A 16,616-nucleotide genomic window follows, 5' to 3' on the forward strand; every position below is an offset into this window, starting at 1 on the left:
TGGTCCCTTAGGGCCCCAACTGGCCTCTCTCCCCATCTCTGCACTCACTCCCGTCAAGTTCCCTCAGTTCACCACTGGCCTTCCTGGCTGTGAACTTGGCTGCCCCAGGGCCTTTGTGCAAGCAGTTCCTTGGCACCTGAATGGCTCCTCCCTGTCAGCCAAGTCTCGGCTCAAATGCCACTCGTCTGTCTTTCTTGACCCCCTGAACTGGCACTGACCAGGCAGTCACCCCCTATCATGTCACCCTATTTCACCGTCCTTCCGGCCGCGACCACTTCCCGGTTGTGCGGGCTTGTCTGTCTCTCCCCCAGATTGTGGGGACAGGGGAACAGGGGCTGAGTCCCCACTGCTCAGCACACAGTAGGAGCTTCACGAGGATTTGTGGAACAAGTGAACTTCCCAGAAAGCTAGCAGGGACCTGGGGTGACCACAGGAAGCCCTCTGCAGCAGGAGAAGCCTGGGCAAGTCCAGTCCCTGGGTCGGGGAGGCCAATACCTGCACCAACAGCTTGAGGCGCGTGATCCTCTGGAAAGGCAGGATGAGGAAAGAGGACAAGGGCAGCCCCCTGCACTTGGGGTCCAGCTCCAGCTGCGCAATCAGCTCCCGAAAGGCCGCCTTCTCCTGGCTGGGGACACAGACATGAGAGTCGGTCTCCGGCTCGCAGGAGGCGTGAATCAAAAGAGCATGGGGCGGCGGGGGGGGGGGCCTCGTAGGAGCCAGACGGCCCACGGGCACAGGATACGTGTTGACGTCTTTCCTTCTTTCCTTTTCATGGAAAAGACACCGTTCGTGTACAAGTCAAATAACAACAGGGGCTTCACAAGCCTGGCCCCTGAAAACGTAGCAAAGTGTGCTGTGTGTGGGAAGGCAAGGATTCCTCGTGTGGCCAAGTCTGTGACTCAGACGCACAAGTTGGTGGTTTACCCTGCAGGGAACTGTGGCGAGGTGAACCCACGTAGTGACGGGGACAGCGGCGGGCTGGGGGCGGCTGCCAGAGGAAAGCTGTGCTGTTCCTGCCAGCAGAGATGGCCTGTGTGCAGGTGGCTCAGCGGGGGGGGTGGGAAGTGGGAGGGGCGACAAGGGCTCCGGGGACCTGCAGGGCCGCTCTGCCTCTTTCTCAGGTACACGGGGTGTACACCAGCACACCCTCAGCACGGCAACGCCTACGTCCTGTTCCCGTGTATGCTCGTCTCCCACAGGTTTGTCCTCAAAACGGGCATCCTGATTCCCTCAAGTCCCAATTTTCAACCCCCAAATGGAAAACCTCCAAACCCCCGAATGCTCAAGTTTTAAAACATCCACAGTTAGCCACAAGGCTTGACAGCAAGGCCCAGGGCAGCGTAACGTTCGGATGTTACTTCTCAGAGAGACCTTCCGTGCTCCTGAGTCCAGGTAGGGACACATCACTGGTGACGGTCACTGACACGTGGTGCAGAAGTGTGGACGCTTCAGAAGAGGCTAGTTGACTGAGAAGTTATCTCATCAATGGAAACCCCAGGCGAGTTTACAAGGGGGCAGATCAGGGACGCCTGGGGGGCTCAGCCGGTTCAGCATCTGACTTCAGCTCAGGTCACGATCTCACGGTTCATGAGTTCGAGTCCTGCATCAGGTGAGCTCGTGCCCTACTTGTCTCCCATTCTCTCTGCCCCTTGCTAACTTGTGACCTCTCTCTCTCAAAAAAAGAAAAAAAAAAAATTAAAAAAAAACAATTGGGCAGATTAGTAATGAACTCACCACCAAAGACTTCCTCCTGCCCTGTCCTTGCCTTTGTCTCTGGTTCAAACCATTTTCCTGACCTCTTGGGCCCCAAGGGCGCCTCTGGGCCTCAGACCCTCTTCTCTAAACCTCACAGAACTCAGCCCAGCCGTTCTGGACACAGGCCCAGTGGGTGCCACGGCTGACTGTCTCGGGGTCGACATTTCTCTAGTGACCCCGAAACCCCCGGCACGTGCCAGGCTTGGGCACCATCCCGGGAAAGCAGAGGTCCAAGGACTGAGCGGAGTGGCACCATGGGAGGAGCCACGGCCCCACTGCCGGGCGCACTCACAGCAGCTGCTTGTAGGTCCTCTCCTGGTAGGTCTGGTTGCTGACGTAGGTGATGTAGACTGAGAAGTGGTTGGCCGCGTAATGGTACACGATGTCGCACACGTCCGAGATGACGATGTTCTCCTCCATCCGGCGCTCTAGCTCCAAGAGAAACCTGCAGGGGGGCAGTGGCTGGGGTTAAGGGCGCCTGGACCGCGACACTCAGGACAGACACGTCTCCACCACCGGGCCTGGCTCCAACAAACCAACAAACGCGACGGGCCGCGATCCCTGCGCCGACGGCATGTTCGGTCACATCGAGGAATTCTACGTTCAGTGTTTTTAGGTGCGTACCAGCACGAGGGCTATTTTTTAGAGACAGCAAGAGACTTTATGTTTTGCATACATACCGATGTGTTCACGGATGAGGTGACCACAGGGATTTGCTTCAGAAGGATCCTGTGGGTGGTGGGGAGGCGTGGGGTGGGGACGCAGGCAAACCTAGATGCTGGGCTAGGGGTGGGCTCGTTACACTGGCGTGTCTACTTCTGCATGATTGGAATTTTCCACGGTAAAACGGAAGTCAGTACATACGTAAAAAGACACCCCTTTCCCAACGGGGTCAGGGGGCAAAGGCCAACAAGTCTCTCGGCAACCATGTGCCCAAGCCCACTGGGTGGGGCTGCCCCTGGGAGGTGGGTGTCAGTGCGGAGGGGGGACCCACCCAGGGGCCCACAGGGGGCCAGCAGCGCCCGGGGCGCCCCAGGGGGTGGAGGAGCCCCTCCTGCCACACCTTGGCTTCACGTCTGAACGTGCACGGTTGGACCAGCTCATCCAGAAGCCGAGTTTTGCGCTTTGGGCTGCAGGCTCCGTGGCCTCCAGGGAAAATGGCCACTGGATTCTCTACCCTAACGGTATGACTGGCATGCTTTTCTTTTTTGCAAGAACCGATTAGTGCTTGTTTATTCCTCCTCCAGTTAAGTTCCTCCCACCCTTCAAATAGGCAAAACGTAAGCACAGTTCCAAAAATTACTGGAAATGCCATCTAACTGGGGAGAGAAAGCCTAAGTCCAGGGCCAGGCTCTGCGCTGGCTCTCAGAGGGCCCCGGGGCCCCGCGAGCCAGGGTTTCCAGAGTCAGGATGAAGAGCAGCTCACACTGACACCCCTGGACCTGGTCAGGACACCCGGCGCAGACCTGCCTGACTGTGGGGGCTCATGAACACTTGTGCTGACGGGAAGGAGCCCGCAGACCCGTTCAGGGGAACGTGACCTGCTGTGGCACTGTTCAGGTGGCAGAAGGCTGGGTTTACGTATTCATTTATGTCTTGCTGTAGGTCATCCCAAACACACACAAGCAGAGAAGCCAGGGCACCACAGGTTTCAGCCGGGCCCTGGCTGAGGAGAAGGTTCTGGAAGCCAGACCCCACAAGGACCCGAGCCGGTGGCTCACCGCTCACTGACGGCCATGACGTCCAGGACGTTGGAGAAGAGGATGTGCGCCTCGGACGGGTGCAGGGTCTTCTTCAGACGCTCATTCTCCATGAAGTGAGACACGAGCAGGCTCAGGCTTTTGTAGTACGAGGCCTCGGAAGTGACCAGCTCGAACATGGCCTGCGTCGGGGCAAACACGGAGGAAAAGAGCCGGTGGTCACGTCCCTGGCCTCACCTCGCAGGAGGGCGTCTACCCCGCTCCCGGCGAGACGCAGGCCTGTGTGCACGAGGCCGCGGGGAGCAAGGACTTCTGCATGCCAACGGCCAGCGCGCCCCTGCCTAAAAGACACCACGCGCTCCTGGCTCGCGACACTGAAGCCGGAGACCGCCTGACGCCCAAAACACAGAGCACACGCGAACCCAAGAGGTCAGCCGTGCCCCGAAGCCCCAGCAGCCACGACGGGTGGCTCGGATGGTCTCCAGGTGCCGAATGGGTGTGAAAATCGGTATAGAGGGACGCCCACCTTGACACGCCCCCAAGGACGGCTGGAAGGCCACAATTGTCAACCACAGGTATCAGCAGGGGGTGCAACATTTACCTGTATCTTTTCACCCTTTAACTTGTCTGAAAACTGAAAAGTGAGCATCTGTGATTTCCTTCGTGGCTTAATTTTAAAATGTAATCGATAAAGCAATTTTCATTTTAAAAAAGAGAAATAAATCCAGAATCTAATGAACTTTTGGGAGGCACCCCTATTCTATACCGTGACTGTCACCTGATCACCGAGCCCACGCACACAACAACAGAGTCCAAGGGCCATCCTCCGCGGCGTGGGGCTTCTGTGCGGCGAGGGTGCTCGGATGTCAGCTCACCTTCCTCCCTTGCTCCCAAGCAAAGCGCCCACCTTCCTGAGACCACCCTGGGGTCATCCTCACCTTCCGCGGTTCCCTGACCGAGGACGGGTTCAGATTCCACAATAGCTGCCCAGAGGGACCGAGTAGTGGGGTCCCCGCTCCCGAACTGTGTTCACATTCTAAGCTCTGGCAACCTATGAATGTGAACTTGTTTGGGAAAAAATCCTTTGCAGATGCAAGTTAAGGATATTAAGGACACAGAGGTGCCTGGGTGGCTCAGTTGGTTAAGCGTCCGGCTTCGGCTCCCAGTTTATGAGTTCGAGCCCCATGTCAGGCTCTGTGCTGACGGCTCGGATCCTGGAGCCCGCTTCAGATTCTGTGACTCCCTCTCTCTCTCTGCCCCTCCCCCACTCACACTCTGTGTCTCTCTCTCAAATAAATGTTAAAAAAATTTTTTTTTTTTTTTTTTTTAAATTTTTTTTTTTCAACGTTTATTTATTTTTGGGACAGAGAGAGACAGAGCATGAACGGGGGAGGGGCAGAGAGAGAGGGAGACGCAGAATCAGAAACAGGCTCCAGGCTCCGAGCCATCAACCCAGAGCCCGACGTGGGGCTCGAACTCACGGACCGCGAGATCGTGACCTGGCTGAAGTCGGACGCTCAACCGACTGTGCCACCCAGGCGCCCCAAAATTTTTTTTTTTAAAAAGGATGTCAAGGATATCACCCTGGGCTGAGAGTCTAAACCCAATGGCGGGTCTCTTTACAAGAGAGATATTTGACACACGAGGGACATGGGACACAGAGACAAAGCAGGGACGTGAAGCCAAGGCAGGGATGGGGTGACACAGCAGCCAGTAGGGGCAGACGGATTCCTGGAGTCCGCAGAGGCAACGAGGCCCGAGGACACCGTGAGTTCAGGTTTCTGGTCCCCCAGCTGGGTGCGAACAAACCCTGACAAGCCACCTAGTCAGTGCTAATTTCTTGTAACAGCCCCAGGAAGCTATCACAGGTGCACAGAGGAGGGACGGGGAGCAGAAGAGGGATGAGCAGGAAAGGTCAGTGCCCCGGGCACCCCACATCTCACTGTAGCCTCCCCTCCGTCCAGAACCCTGGTCCGGGGCCAGAGGCTCTGGCTGTGAAAGCTGGAGCTCCACGGCTCGGGAAGGACAGGTGGAAGGAGACAGGGAGGGACCAGCGTTTGTTCCAAATCCTCCCGGGTCCCCTGGGAAAGGGCACCCAGAAGCTGCCGTTTCTCCAAAAGGAACCAGCAGACGCAGGGGTGGGGTGATGCCCCCACAGTTACCGCTGGACGGCTGAGGAGCTGAGACTCGACCCCAGGGTTTTCCGAGCGCCGGGCTCCCCCTCTACGCCACCGCAGGCAGAGCAGGGGGCAAAATAAGCGACGTGTTTGTGATCTGGGGGACACTCGATGGCATAAAGCTGCCCAGCAACAGCGAGAAAGTTCACAGCGAAGCCCCTCAGGGGACACCCACCCATCAGAGCCTGGGCCACCGCAGAAGAGAGCCCACCTGGTGCCCTAGTGCCTGCAGCTGACAGGAGACAAGCTGGTGGCCTCTCTGGAAGCATCCCTGAGTCCCAGTGGCCTGGTCTCCTTAGAGGGCGGAGCCACAGAAAGCACAACCCACCAGCCTCGCCAGCGGCCCCAGCACTGAATGACTCTGTCAACGGCCACCCAGGCCCCGCTAACAAGGGCGCCATCAGGACGACGGGAAGCTTCTCTCTCAGGGGTGAAGTCAAACCACTTTCCTGCTGCTAAATTTAAGTTTCCTAAGAAAACATCAAGCCGTCGCAGCTTGCAAGTTCTAAGCAAATATAACTAACTCCCCACCCCCTCCCCCACCCCCCACCCTCCACCCCCAACTGACACAGGGGTGTTGCAGACAGGGAAGAAACGCCGGCCCTCACACAGCACTGTGAGCACGTAACCCATGGACCCTTTGGTTCAGACCCCACGGTCCTGGCTCCGTGTCCCACAACGTGCCTGCCAGAGGGGGTGACGGCCACCTTGTTCTGCTGAAGGCCGGGCTCTGTGCTCCGATGCTCAGCCCCCGTGCACCCCACACACCCCGAAGATGAGCCGGAGGCCCGAGGGCCCGAGACCACCCCGGCCACTCGGGTGAGCTGTCCACGCACGGCCACACGCTCCCTGTCTCCTCTGCGGGTGTGGCCGAAGCCAGGGAAAGGAAAGGGGCGGCCAGGCCCTTCCATCAGAGGCAGAGTCCTTTCGTGCCAGCGAAGCCACTCCGGGTAGACACGCTTCCACACCCTGTCAGACCGGTCCCCCGAGAGCCGGCTGGACCGGCCCAAAGCTTCCCTCACTTCTGCCGCTGGCACCGTAATTCACAGCCCACAGGCATTAAGCTGGACACAAGTGGTTCCCGAAAGGCCCTGAGGAAGGAAGAAGCCCTTCCGAGTGTCTCTTTCTTCCAAGGATGAGGACGAAGTCAGATTCCAGATTCCACGCCTCCACCCACTGCAGTGAGGTCTGGTCCACGTGGGAAGCTCAAGGAGGGACGAGACTGAGCAAGTTCCCAGGGCCTCGGCCGTCGCATGGCGTGGCGACAATGACCTCGTGGTGTTGCTACGGGTCTGGGCGTCACGTATGAAATTCGAGCTCGCCTGCAGCCTCCGGGGGCCCTGGGGCGCCCCCCACACCACCGGCAAGAGCCCACCCATCACCAGCCCCAATTATGGTTTCCCCAGACGATCTGGTTAATAAGGTAATTTGTGAAAAAGTTTACACTAAAGTAGGTGGAAACTTAAAAACCTCCATTCTTGAAAAGATGTGCAGCCTCACTCACGTAAGAGAAATGCAAATTAAAACCACAACGAGGTATCATTTATGGTCCAGCACCGTGGTCAAGACAAAACGGCCAGATGACGGAGACCAGTGATGCCGAAGCAGGACCCGCCCACCTGAGCGTGAAGGCCATTGGGCAATATCTTCCCCAAACTTACAGAACAGGTAACGTTTAACTCAATGGTTCCACCTGGCAATTCCCACAGCAACCCACTGCGTGGCTCTCAGTCTTAAATAACGCAGCGCCGAATGTCCTCGATCCACAACGTTTCTAATGGCAAATGTCCACTAATGGGGGACGGGTAAAATAAATTATAGAACATCATAAACACTGGAGGCCCATAACGCTAACAAGAACAAAAAGAATGGGGTGCTCCATTTGGGCTGATATAGAAAGACTTTCAAAACATTTTGCCACGTTAAAAAAACAACAACAGGGGCGCCTGGGTGGCTCAGTCGGTTAAGCGTCCAACTTCACCTCAGGTCACGATCTCGAGGTCCGTGAGCTCGAGCCCCGCGTCGGGCTCTGGGCTGATGGCTCAGAGCCTGGAGCCTGTTTCCGATTCTGTGTCTCCCTCTCTCTCTGCCCCTCCCCCGTTCATGCTCTGTCTCTCTCTGTCCCAGAAATAAATAAAAACGTTGAAAAAAAAAAACATTTTAAAAATGACAAATGCTAACTTCGCTTCGTTAAAATAGTTCCAGGTATTTGTTATAAAACAGGAGATAACTGATGTTCTGTGTGGTGGCTATTGTCCGGCTTAGGCCACAGGGCAAAATTCCCTGCCCCGAAACCGACTAGAGACTAATCCGCTGCATTGTTAAGGTTTTTCCTGAGGGGACAAGTATGTGATTCAACAAGGGTCGGTGAGCAAAGTAACAATCACGATTTAATTTCTTGATAGAAGGATATCATATTAAAAACCCACAATTTCCTTCTAAAAGGGATAGTTTTCTTTTGGAAAAACGAAACAAACATGTAAGTTCTAAGTTGTGCAAACAGGAAAAAACCTCCCCAGCGTCACAGGCTGAGCAGACTCAGGTTGTTTGAGTGGTACCAGAGCTGGACAGATGCCCCAGAAGGCCCACACAGGACGGCCACTGGGTCCCCTCCCTGCTTGTCCTGGGCTGGATGTAGCTGGAAGTTCTGTCTGCACACGTGGGGGCTGTCCGGCTGCCAGTCAGCACCAGTCTGGGCAGGCGGTCCTCTGGGAGTGTATGTGTGACCCCGTTTCCCTGGAGATACTCAAAATATCATTTCCCGCTCCTTTTTTTCAGGCTGTGCACACCCAGCTCACCAAGACTGAGGACCAGGGCAACTCTGTCTTTTTCTATCTCTTTGCCGAGCCAGGTTACTGGCCCTCGCCGGGGACACAAGCCACACCAGCCGCAGGAGTGACCATTCCCAGTGCATGCTGGGGATGGACGGCCCCTCCAGATTCTTCTGGGGGGTCAGGCCTGGTGAGAGTCAAGTGCTGTCTGATGTTTCCTCCTGCTAGTGACTGTCCCCACCGCTCCCCAGTCCTGGTCCCTCCTCCTTGCTGTTTGCTCCCTTTCAGGACAATTCCGTGTTCCACGGCTTTCCGGGGAAGCCCCCACCCTCCCCCCGTTGAACACCCTACCCTCTCTACAGCTGCCCCTCCTAACCTTGTCACTTGAATGTACGACTGATTATTTTCTCAGACTGTTGTGTTCTCAAACAGGAACTCCCAGACCTCTCCAAGGAGGACAGTGGGAACCAAGAGCTTCAGAGTAAGTTTAAAAACCAAAAAACAAAACCAAGAAAATCCTACCCGACACCTAAGATGGGGTTTTCCAATTTCAGCTACCTACTTACTTAGAAAGGCAGGGAAACGCACAGTTTTACTCTTAAATCCTGGCTTTTTGATGACTGATTAAGACTTGGGGCTGCCAAAAGGCCATCGTTCGGGGTATTTTCCGTGTGTGAACAGTAGTTCACTGCAACCTGCTGCTTGTGTAGCTTGAGGAGGAAAAGACGTTCCAACAACAGATGGGGCTGGCGGTACAAGTTGCCCGACTTGCTCTGATAACGAGGAGCTCTAATGCAGAAGTCACCGGTTTGGAACAAAAAATCTGAAGGTCTCCCTGTGGTGTCCCTTGCCACGTTTTAACAAAATAGAAACTCACATTCGGCTTTTTAAAATAAACATGAAGGGCGCCTGGGTGGCTCAGTCGGGTAAGCGACCGACTTCGGCTCAGGTTCATGATCTCACGGCTCGTGAGTTCGAGCCCCGCGTCGGGCTCTGTGCTGACAGCTCAGAGCCTGAAGCTGCTTCGGATTCTGTGTCTCCCTCTCTCTCTGCCCCTCCCCTGCTCATGCTCTGTGTCTGTCTCTCAGTAATAAATAAACGTTAAAACATTTTTTTAAATAAATATGAAAAGTCAGACCATAAAGACTCAGAGCAAGACACACAGAAGCCTGCGGGCCCGCGTTATTTGCTACTGCGCGGGACTATATTTACGGTGAGCTCATCCTAGTTGTTTACAGATCTTTATCGGATCTGTAGAAAATGACAAACATGAAATGTATTAAATATCTTTATTTCCTATGCCAATTCTACTATAGATGTCATGTTCCACCATGATTTTTTTTAATTTAAAATATTTTTTTAATGTCTATTTATTTATTTTGAGAGAGAGCGAGCGGGTGTGCGGCACAAGTGGAGGGGGGGGCAGAGAGAGAGAGAGAGGGAGAGAGAATCCCAAGTAGGCTCCACGCCGAATGCAGGGCTCAGTCTCACAACCATGAGATCACAACCTGAGCTGATATCAAGAGAGATGCTTAACAGACTGAGCCATCCAGGTGCCTATGCTGCCTTTTAAAAATTTCTAATGTGTCGTAAATTCTAGTTCATTCGTTTTTTTCCTTTTTTCCTTTTTTTAAATGTTTATTTTTGAGACAGAGAGACAGAGCATGAGTGGAGGAGGGGCAGAGAGAGAGGGAGACACAGAATCCAAAGCAGACTCCAGGCTCTGAGCTGTCAGCACAGAGCCTGACGCAGGTCTCAAACTCATGAACCACGAGATCATGACCTGAGCTGAAGTCAGATGCTTTACTGACTGAGCCATCCAGACGCCCACGTTCGTTCTTTTAAAACACGTTTTTTACATGTTTTGCCTTTGTACGCTGTCTTACTAGATAATTCCCCCATGATTGGGCATTTCGGGTTCTTACCCCCATTCTTCCCCTAATTTTTGCTGGAATGAACATCCTAATAAATATTCGTGCACATTTCTGATTATTTTTCAAGATGAATTTCTAGGAATAGTAACACTAGACAGTGTACAAACATACTCTTGTAGGGGGTTGGTACAAATATTGGTATACTCTCCCTATCAGCTGGGTTTGAGAGTACTCATTTAAAAATCTCCCCAACACCAGGTTTTAAATATATTTAAAAGTCTCTGCCATTTGCAAGGCCTGTACTTCAATGCTGCTTTAACTTGGACCTCGTTGATTAAACCAGTGACTTTTTTTTCCCTCCTTTTTTTAATCACTGGCCACTTGGCAGTTTTCCCGAGAATTGTTTTGTCCATTCTCCTTTGGGATACTCATCTTTTTCTTATTGATAGAGCTTACTAATTGATTGAAGCCTGGGTTTTGCTGATACCTACAACAACTAAGTTTTGTATGTTTTTCTTAGAATCAGGCATTTCCCTCAACTACCTTATCAGATCCAGGACTTTTGAATCCCTCAGGATTTTTATTTTTTATTTATTTTTTAAATATTTATTTTTGAGAGCGCGCCAGCAGGGGAGGGGCAGAAACAGGGAGACAGAGGATAGGAGGCACCCTTTGCACTGACAGGCTGACAGCGGTGAGCCCGACGTGGGGCTCGAACTCACCAACTGTGAGATCATGAGCTGAGCCGAAGTCGGACACTCAACTGACTGAGCCACCGAGGCGCCCCCCACCCCAAGATTTTTAAGTAGGCAGCCATCCTTCATTGGCAGGTAAGAGCGGCTTTGACTTTCCTTCTTTATTGCTTTTTATCTCTTATTTCTTTCCTTGTCACGTTGGCCTGGCTTGAACTTCCAGAACATCAGCATTAGCAAGATTCATTGTCTTGCCTTTATTGCCTCCAACAAATCTTTGTTCAATGTGATCTTGGATATAGACTTAAGATATTCCTTATACATTTCAGACAGTATCCTGAGTTTTGTTTAGATGGAAATAAATGGACTACTTCCCTTTTCAATGTCTTTGAAGATCAGGACGTTCTTCTCCTCTGGCCTATTGACATGACTCATGTTGGCTCAAACTTGACACTACCTTTGTATTCATGCATATGTGCTCAATGTATGTTATTCTTTTAATGTAGCTGCAGGTTTGATTTTCTTGTGTTTTAGGTAAATTTTTGCCTAAATTTTACCAGTGAGACAGATCTAGGTTTTATTTTGGGGGGAGTGTGGGAAAGAGTGCTGATTTTGTTGGGCTGAACAGAAGGAGGACATTCAACCCTTTTTTTTTTTAATTTTAGTTTTTAAATTAATATGCAGTAAAATTGACTGTTTTGGGGTGCGCAGTTCTGTGAATTTTAACACAAATATAGATACTTATAAACAATACTGCAACCAGGGCGCACAAGGGTTTTATCAAAGGGCCCCTGTGCTATCCTGCTCTGGTCACACCGTCCCCAACCCTCACCCCTGGCAATCATCCATCTGGTCTCTGTCACTGTAACTGTTGTTCTCAGAATGTCCTACACATGGAATCACTTAGTGTGGAAACTTTCTGGTTTCTTTTGCTCAGCCAGATGCCTCTGAAATTCATCTAGGCCGTGCGTATCAATAGATCTTCTTTTTAGCACAGAGCAGCATGCCATTGTACGGACCTGTATCCATATCCAACGGATATGTATCCGTATCTGTTAAAGGATAATTGGGTTGTTCCAAGTCTTGGGCAATTATGAATAGAGATACTATAAACTCTCATGTGCAGGCTTTTGCGTAAATGTGAGTTTTTTATGTGTCTAGAGCAATGGTTCTCAACGAGGAAGTATCTTTGCTCCCCAGGGTACATTCAGCTAGATCAAGACACATTTGTGGTTGTCACAACTGGGGGTAGAAACGTGTTACAATGCACAGGAGAGCTCCCCCCAACCCCCAACAAAGAATGATCCAGCCCCAAATGTCATAATGTTGGCTCTTGAGATACTGGTCTAGGTAGACACCTACGATTGGGACTGCTGGGCTCTACGCTGTCTGTGTCACTTATAAGAGCCCTGAGTTAGGCTCTGTGTTGAGTATGGCACCTGCTTCAGATTCTCCCTCTCTCTCTGCCCCCTCCCCCACTTGTGTTCTTTCTCTCTCTCTAAAACAAAACACAAAACAAAATAAAAAGAAACCACCCACTCTTCTCCAGAGCAGCTAGACCATTTTGCAACCCTACCAGCGATGTACATGAATTCTAGTTCTCCCACATCCACACCAGCACTTGGTATTGTATTTTTTTTTTTTTTAGCTAGTGTGTATCATTATTATTAGGTTTTTTTAATGTTTATTTCTTTTTAAGAGAGAGAGCATGAGTGAGAGGGACACAGAGAGAGGGGGTGACAAAATCCAAAGCGGGCTCCGAGCTGACAGCAGACAGCCTGATGCAGGGCTCGAACTCACGAACCATGAGATCATGACCTGAGCCGAAGTCAGACACTTAACCGACTGAGCCACCCAGGCAGCCCTATTATTATTAGTTTTAAGAGGGTTTTCCTTTGTGGATTTCTTAGGATTTTCTATGTAGACAATCATCATATCACCTGTGAACAGGGATAGGGACAGTTTGTTTCTAACTTCCCTGCAGACTTTCTCTTTGACTCCGGGACACGTGCTGCTTGACTTCTGTGTTTGGAGATTTTTTTTTCTGTTATCTTCATGTGATTTTTATTTTCACTCTATTATAATCAGAGAACATACTTTGTATGATCTGAATTATTTATTTTGCTTTCTAGAATGTATTTATTTTTTATCATTTATATCCAAGTTAGTTAGCACATAGTGCAACAATGATCTCAGGAGTAGATTCCTTAAACCCCTTACCCATTTAGCCCATCTCCCCTCCCACAACTCCACCAGCAACCCTCTGTTTGTTCTCTATATTTAGGAGTCTCATGTTTTGTCACCCTCCCTGTTTTTATGTAATTTTTGCTTCCCTTCCCTTATGTTCATCTGTTTTGTCTCTTTATATTTTATTTTTTAACGTTTATTTATTTTTGAGACAGAGAGAGACAGAGCATGAACGGGGGAGGGTCAGAGAGAGGGAGACACAGAATCTGAAACAGGCTCTGAGCTGTCAGCACAGAGTCCGACGCGGGGCTCAAACTCATGGACCGCAAGATCATGACCTGAGCCGAAGTCGGCCGCTTAACCGACTGAGCCACCCAGGCGCCCCTCTGTTTTGTCTCTTAAAGTCCTCATATGAGTGCAGTCATATGATATTTGTCTTTCTCTAATTTCTCTTAGCATAATACCCTCTAGTTCCATCCATGTAGTTGCCAATGGCAAGATTTCATTCTTTTTGATTGCCGAGTAATACTCCACTGTATATATGAACCACATCTTATTTATCCATTCAACCATCAATGGACATTTGGGCTCTTTCCATACTTTGGCTATTGTTGATAGTGCTGCTATAAACGTTGGGGTGCATGTGCCCCTTCAAAACAGCATCCCTGTATCCCTTGGATAGATACCTAGTAATGCAATTGCTGGGTCATAGGGTAGTTCTATTTTTAATTTCTTGAGGAACCCCAATACTGTTTTCCAGAGTGGCTGCACCAGCTTGCATTCCCACCAGCAGTGCAAAAGGGCTCCTCTTTCTCCACATCCTCGCCAACATCTGTTGTTGCCCGAGTTGTTAATTTTAGCCATTCTGACAGGTGTGAGGTGGTCTCTCAGTGGGGCTTTGATTTGTGTTTCCCTGATGATGAGTGATGTTGAGCATGTTTTCATGTGTCGGTTGGCCCTCTGGATGTCTTCTTTGGAGAGGTGGCTATTCATGTCTTTTGCCCCTTTCTTCACTGGATTATTTGTTTTTTGGGTATTGAGTGTGATAAGGTCTGTATAGATGGACACTAACTCTTTATCTGGTATGTCGTTTGCAAATATCTTCTCCCATCCCGTCAGTTGCCTTTTAGTTTTGCTGATTGTTTCCTTTGCTGTGTAGAAGCTTTTTATTTTGATGAGGTCTCAATAGTTCATTGATCTGAATTCTTTAAAATCTCTTAAAGCGTGCTATGATCCATCTTGGTGAATGTTCTGTGTGCACTTGAAAAAAAAAACCACCTGTATTCTTCTAGTGTTGAGTGGGGTGTCCTATAAATGTCATTAGTTCCAGTTGGTTGATGACAGTCAATTTTTCTCCTTTATTATTTTTTTAAAGAAAGCAGACTCTGCTTTATTATTTATTTGATATTCTTTTAAGTAGGCCAGCACAGAGCCCAGTGTGGGGCTTGAACTCACGACCCTGAGATCAAGACCTGAGCTGAGATCAAGAGTTGCACACTTAAGTGACTGAGCCACCCAGGCACCACCCTCCACTTCCTAAATTTTTTTTTTTTTTTTTTGAGAGAGGGAGAGACCATGCATGTGTGCACGTTGAGGAGGGGCAGAGGCAGAGAGAGAATGTTAAGCAGGCTTCAAGCCCAGCAAGGAGCTGGTCGAGGGACTCAATCCCACAATCCCGGGATCATGACCTGAGCTGAAATCAAGAGTCAGACGCTCAACTGACTGAGCCACCCAGGCGCCTGAATGACATTCAGCTCTTCTATATGCTGATTTCATGCCTCCAGGTCCTACTGATTATGGAGAGAGGGGTGTTTAAGTGGATTTCCTGCAATGTGTGTGTGCACTACTGATCAGATTTGGTTACTAAGATTTTCAAATTATGTGTGTATTTCCCTCTTTGCTATGTTCTAGACCAGGGGTCAGCGCACCATAGCCCATGGGCCGGCCAACTGTAACTGTAAAGTTTAACTGGAATGTCCATCCCTTTGCATGGCGTCTATCTGCAGCTATGGCATTGTAACGGAGAGCTGAGTGGTTGTGAAGGAGGCCGTATGGCCCGCAAAGCCTAAAATATTTACTATCTGGTCCTTTACTAATGGGTGATCCCTGCTCTAGACTTGTCCTGACCAATACAGTGGCAACCTGGAGCTCTTGAAATGGAGGTTGGTTTAAATTAAGTAAAATTAAACGTTTGGTTCCTCAGTTGCACTAACTGGGTTTCAAATGCTCAACAGTCACATGTTGACTGGAGACTTTTGGAGATGCAGTTATAGAACATGTCCGGTGTTGCAGAAAATGCTGCTGGCCAGCAGTGTTCTAGGCTATTCTAAGCAACAAGGGACTCCTCTGTGCTTTGACCACTTGGCACAACTCAGTCATCTGGGTGCAACATCTCTTTTGTAGATTTTTTTGGTTACCTGGTATATTTTGGTGTTTAGAAAATTTTTATTTTTGAGTTAATTTTTGGTAGCTTACATTTTCCTAGAAAATAATTCTTCACTCAAAACTTACGTTATCTTTTGATGTCTACCCTATCTGCTTTCCTTAAGAGTATGTTTGTGGGGGTTTTCCCACCATATGTCTCAAGCTGACATCTCAGTTCAGTTAATTTTGTATTTATTCCTTATTTAATAATGAAAGCATGTAAGGTTGTGAATTTTTATCCAAATGCAGCTTTGGCAGCATTCCATGTGTTTTTAAAAATGTAGCATCTTCCTCATCCTCTTTGAAAAAGTCTATAATTATAAGATTTACTTTCTTATCTCAAAGGTTACGAGCATTTAAACATTTCTGATGTGAGGTTTTTACACTGTTTACATTTATTTTCTTGTTTCACTGCATTTTATGGTGGAGAGGTTCTGGCCTGTAAAATTTTAATAAACATTTATCGAGCTTTTTCTTATGGCTGTTGAACATGGCCACTCTTTGGTGGTATTTCTGGACACTGGAAAATAAAAGATTGCTTCTCTTAGGAGCAGTGCTGTCCAAAAGAAATAGCAGTCTCAGATACAATTTTAAATTTCTTAGTAACCACATTAAAAAGGTAAAAAAAAAATGGGAAAATTTTCATCTATTTTACTTAATCTAGTGTATCCAGGATATTATGTCAACATGCAATATAGAAATTATTAATAAGGTACTTTGCTTTCTTTTTATTTGTGCTAAGCCCTCAAAATTTGGTGTGTATTTTACACGCACAGCATGTTCCGTTGGGGTTAACCGCGTTAAGGGATCCGTAGCTCCACATGGAGACAGGCTACCAGTGGGCGACACGCCTTCAGTGACTACAGAGATCTGTAAAAATGTCTTAAACCCACCTCATGACTGTCTTCAGATTGCTTATGTCTGTGGTATATCCCACCCCGACAGAGACAGTATATTGTGTGTGTCAGCTTCTGCTAGTGTTTCTGACGGATTCTGCTCTGTCTGGCTGCCGGTTCATAATAGTTTGTAATATTAC

At 49.6% G+C, this 16,616-nt stretch overlaps 1 protein-coding gene across 1 annotated transcript in view; it reads right to left on the reverse strand.

The window, feature by feature from the left end:
* NGEF (neuronal guanine nucleotide exchange factor) overlaps positions 1–16,616 on the reverse strand; it is a 37,198-nt gene that overhangs the window by 8,580 nt on the left and 12,002 nt on the right. Inside the window, exons 4-6 of the mRNA XM_043578196.1 lie at positions 3,477–3,637; positions 2,048–2,200; positions 496–625 (exon numbers count right to left, since the gene is read on the reverse strand). Of these exons, the coding sequence (XP_043434131.1) occupies positions 496–625; positions 2,048–2,200; positions 3,477–3,637 (444 nt within the window). The remainder of the gene's footprint in view (positions 1–495; positions 626–2,047; positions 2,201–3,476; positions 3,638–16,616) is intronic.

The sequence above is a fragment of the Prionailurus bengalensis genome, chromosome C1 (assembly GCF_016509475.1).
Source record: "Prionailurus bengalensis isolate Pbe53 chromosome C1, Fcat_Pben_1.1_paternal_pri, whole genome shotgun sequence".
Lineage (NCBI taxonomy): Eukaryota > Metazoa > Chordata > Mammalia > Carnivora > Felidae > Prionailurus > Prionailurus bengalensis.